General features: G+C 43.7%; 1 protein-coding gene across 1 annotated transcript; it reads right to left on the bottom strand.

The window, feature by feature from the left end:
• Positions 1 to 595: 595 nt before the first annotated feature.
• On the bottom strand, positions 596 to 3260 carry EIF1B (eukaryotic translation initiation factor 1B). The gene is made up of 4 exons (XM_012645415.1): positions 3053 to 3260; positions 1983 to 2146; positions 1437 to 1538; positions 596 to 1045 (listed from the first exon to the last, which is right to left on the bottom strand). Exons 1-4 carry the CDS (start codon positions 3081 to 3083, stop codon positions 1001 to 1003), a joined length of 342 nt encoding a protein of 113 aa, XP_012500869.1. The 5' UTR covers positions 3084 to 3260; the 3' UTR covers positions 596 to 1000.
• Between the last annotated feature and the right edge of the window lie 309 nt (positions 3261 to 3569).

Genomic DNA, 3569 nt, shown 5'->3' with positions numbered 1-3569 from the left:
ACCACCAACACCCCTGGTCATTTTCACCCATGGCCCTCGCTTCCTTTGGTGAAACACACACCAAAATCATGGTGTAGTGAAAGGACATGGCTTTTCTGGCTGGAAGCCCACGCCGACATCCCAACTGTCACTTTCTAGCACTCCCAGGAAGTTAACCTGAAGCCCAATATCTTCTATCACTACCCACATTTGCAACCAAGTGCCTGTGACTAAATATAGTTTATGTCACGAGCCTATTATAGTATCTGGCACTTAGGGATAGACTTATGTTGGCAGCCCAGTAACACAATCGATAAAAGAACACATATAAAAGAACTCTATGTGCTAACACCTTAAAGTTTAAACGTCATACTCTTTAAAAAAAAACACCTCAAAACTACATTCTGATAAATGCCACAACTTTTAGTTGGCTTGCAAGGAGTCATGGCTCTGGTGAAGTTTATACTCCTGCTTCTATTCTTATTTCTAAGTCAATAAATGAAAAAACACAAGCTACATATAACAAAGGTTCTCCTCTATCTCAGCTGCTGAAGCCCATCAGAAAGAATATTTGTAGAATGAGAACTCCAATTATGAAAGACAAGACATAAGCATATTTTACTTGCTTAGATTTGGGAGCATAACTGCTCACAAAAGGATTCATAGTTTTTTTTTTTTATTGTTAAGCTGCAACATACATGGTTTAATACAACAAAAAACATTTAATCAAGTGAAAAGTAATAAACTGAACAATAAACAAACAAACACTCAAAACAAAATATTTTCCATTGGAAACATGTTAAGATGAATACGGGGTTTTGTTACCATCTTACTGCAATTTTCTTATGTGTTACTAGCCTACATACCCCATGTTTTCTATAATCATGCAGATGTGAATGGAAGTTTGAATGATTAAATAAATGAGAAGTCCGTTTACTGCAGAGAATCATTTCACAAGGCAGCCAAACTGGGTTTAGAGAACAGAATTATTCAAGAAATTCTCCACGTATTTAGGTTCATTTTAGAATCCATGAACCTTAAGCTGTTCCTCCTTGACAATGCCAACCTGTAAAATAAAATTTAATTTAGCAGAATCACTGAGGAATAAATTCATTCCTAAGAAAACATGGAGCAGTCATTAAAAAGCATTCATTAACAGCTTATTGCAACACTGCTATCTGCAACATGCACTGTTAATAGCCAACAATTCGACACATACATGAATACTTTGCATGCCAAGAAACACTGTGTGTATATACAGATATGATCATTCTAATGACAAAATAAACCAGATAAAAGCTCTTTGCTTTCAAAATAAGTCTTAAATCTTTATTTCACTCACTCACCTAATTTACTCCATTCACATGATTTTTACTAAGTAGGAAATAATTCCTGTTGCCTTTAAATACAATTTTAGAAGCAATCTCAAGTTACACAAAAACCACCCAATCTCTCACCTCCAAGAGAAACTGGCAAATGTTTTTTCTTTGGTCACCTTGAAGCTGAATAACCTCTCCGTATTCGGGATGCTCAATCACAGTACCATTACAGGCAAATTTCTGGAGAAGTACACAAATGTACAACATAATTTAGTCAAATGCAATGAGGTTTTGTTTCACCACAAGAATAAAATTAACTATTTCAGTGGGCTTGATTATATTTAAGAAACAGATTTTGTTTCCCATAATCCACAACACCTCCAACTTAAGTTAATTTGTAAACAAATCATAAGGTCACATAAAGGAAATTATTTTATGTGTAATATCAAGAACTAAATATTTTACATTTTATTTTAAAGTCACGCAAATCATATTTGAAGATGGGAGACCATACTGGAAGATAAACCACATATCTGTGTGTTAATTACAAGAATGAAAACAACTTTCCTGGGTCCAGTCATTTTCATCCACCCTGATATATTCAAGTAAAGATGTGAATCATAATCCAATTCTGAGATGTGCGTCAATAACTCTATTTTAATCCCTTCTTCCTAACCCCTTTACCTTTTTGAAAGCTTTCACAAGTTTCTTTTTGTCATAATCATCTGCAATGCCCTGAACAGTAGTCAGTGTCTTTCTGCCGTTCCGTTGCTGGATTCTTATATGAATGTAATCCTCAGTCCCTGCCGGGAGTAAGTCGTCACCCTTAGTTGCATCAGCAAAGGGGTCTACAAAGGGATAGAAAAAAAATCCAAAGTTGAAAAATATTTTTTAGAAAGTACTTTCCAGAACATGGTACGCTACAAATCAAGATAGTCAGCAATGAAGGTTCCAGTGCCTTTGCTTTTTTTTGCGGATTGAGGTGGAGTATTAATAAAACCTCCAAGGTACTCTCATAAAAAAATATCAAATATTTAATCAAGTATGTACGCTGCAGAAAAACGTTGGCATAGGTAGATAATGTTATCATTGAACATGGTCTTCTAATGAGGAAAGAGACTTATAAAACCTTAATTTTACAGCCGCTATAAAAATGTGCGTCATCTGGATTAATTCTGATGAAACCAACAAACATTCAAGTATGCCCACCGCAGTCATTTAACTGCAACTCTGCCTTGCAAAAATTAAACATATATCAAGAGGCGTCATTTTACAAATTACGACGCAAGCAGAGAAGCCCGAACCGCTGCCCTGTGACAGACCAGAGACTTGTATCCGCATCTTTTACTAAATGCCCCCGAAAGATGCTCCAAAGCGGCTCTGACCGCGAATGGACGCCGATCCCCAAGCCCCCTGTCCCGGCACCCCCTTGCCAGCAGAAGGGCTGATCTAGGAGCCCGCGGAATAGGGTCGCCGAAGTGTCAAGGGGCTGAAGCGGAGGCAGGAGCTGGGTCAGAACCGGGCAGGGGGCGGCGCGGGGTCCGCAGCCGGTGCTCTGAGTCCAGCGCCGTCCTCGGGGAGGGGGTCGCCAGGGGCCCAGTCGCCATTTTCTGGGCGCCGAGACAAAGCCCCACTTGGGGTACGGGGAGGGCAGAAAGGGGGGGCCCTTGGGGCGGTGGTCGGGTCGTGCAGCGGCGGGCGGCCGTCCGAGAGGCGAACGGGGGAAGGCCGGGGGGCGGCGGCGGCGATCTGATCGAAAGATTGGAGGTTCTGGATAGTGGACATGCGATACTAGTGTGAGGCCGGTGAGGGGATAAAATTCCTGCGGGGCCCGCCCGGATCACCGTGTCAGGAGGCTGTAGTGGCGAGAAAACGGAAATAAATAAGGAAATGCTTCACCCCTGGATTGGGATTCGATGGAGCGGCGGCGGCGGAAGCCGGGAGGAGGCAGGAAGAGGCGAAGGAGGAGGCGGAGGAAGAGGCGGCGGCGACGGATGCGGAGACGCGAAAGAAGAGGCGGCGCTGCGGCTTCTTCCACAAAATGGCCGATGGAGACTATTTAGCCGCGCCCGCCGCCCCTCCCTCGTGACCCGCACGCGCCAGGTATCCTGGGATTTGTAGTTTTCCGGAGGCGGCGGAGCCCGGAAAGCCTGAGACCCGCGGGCTCCCGGGACCTCAATTCCCGTCAGGCAGTGCGCCTTCTAGCGCCGGGCGGAAGGCCCGGGAAGGGTTCGGGCGGCTGCATCGCAGACCTGGTGCTGCAGGCTTGGG

The sequence above is a fragment of the Propithecus coquereli genome, unplaced genomic scaffold (genome assembly GCF_000956105.1).
Source record: "Propithecus coquereli isolate 6110/MARCELLA unplaced genomic scaffold, Pcoq_1.0 Scaffold1, whole genome shotgun sequence".
NCBI classification, from domain to species: domain Eukaryota; kingdom Metazoa; phylum Chordata; class Mammalia; order Primates; family Indriidae; genus Propithecus; species Propithecus coquereli.
Note: the sequence above shows the minus strand (reverse complement) of the source record. Positions and strands in the feature narration are given on the sequence as shown.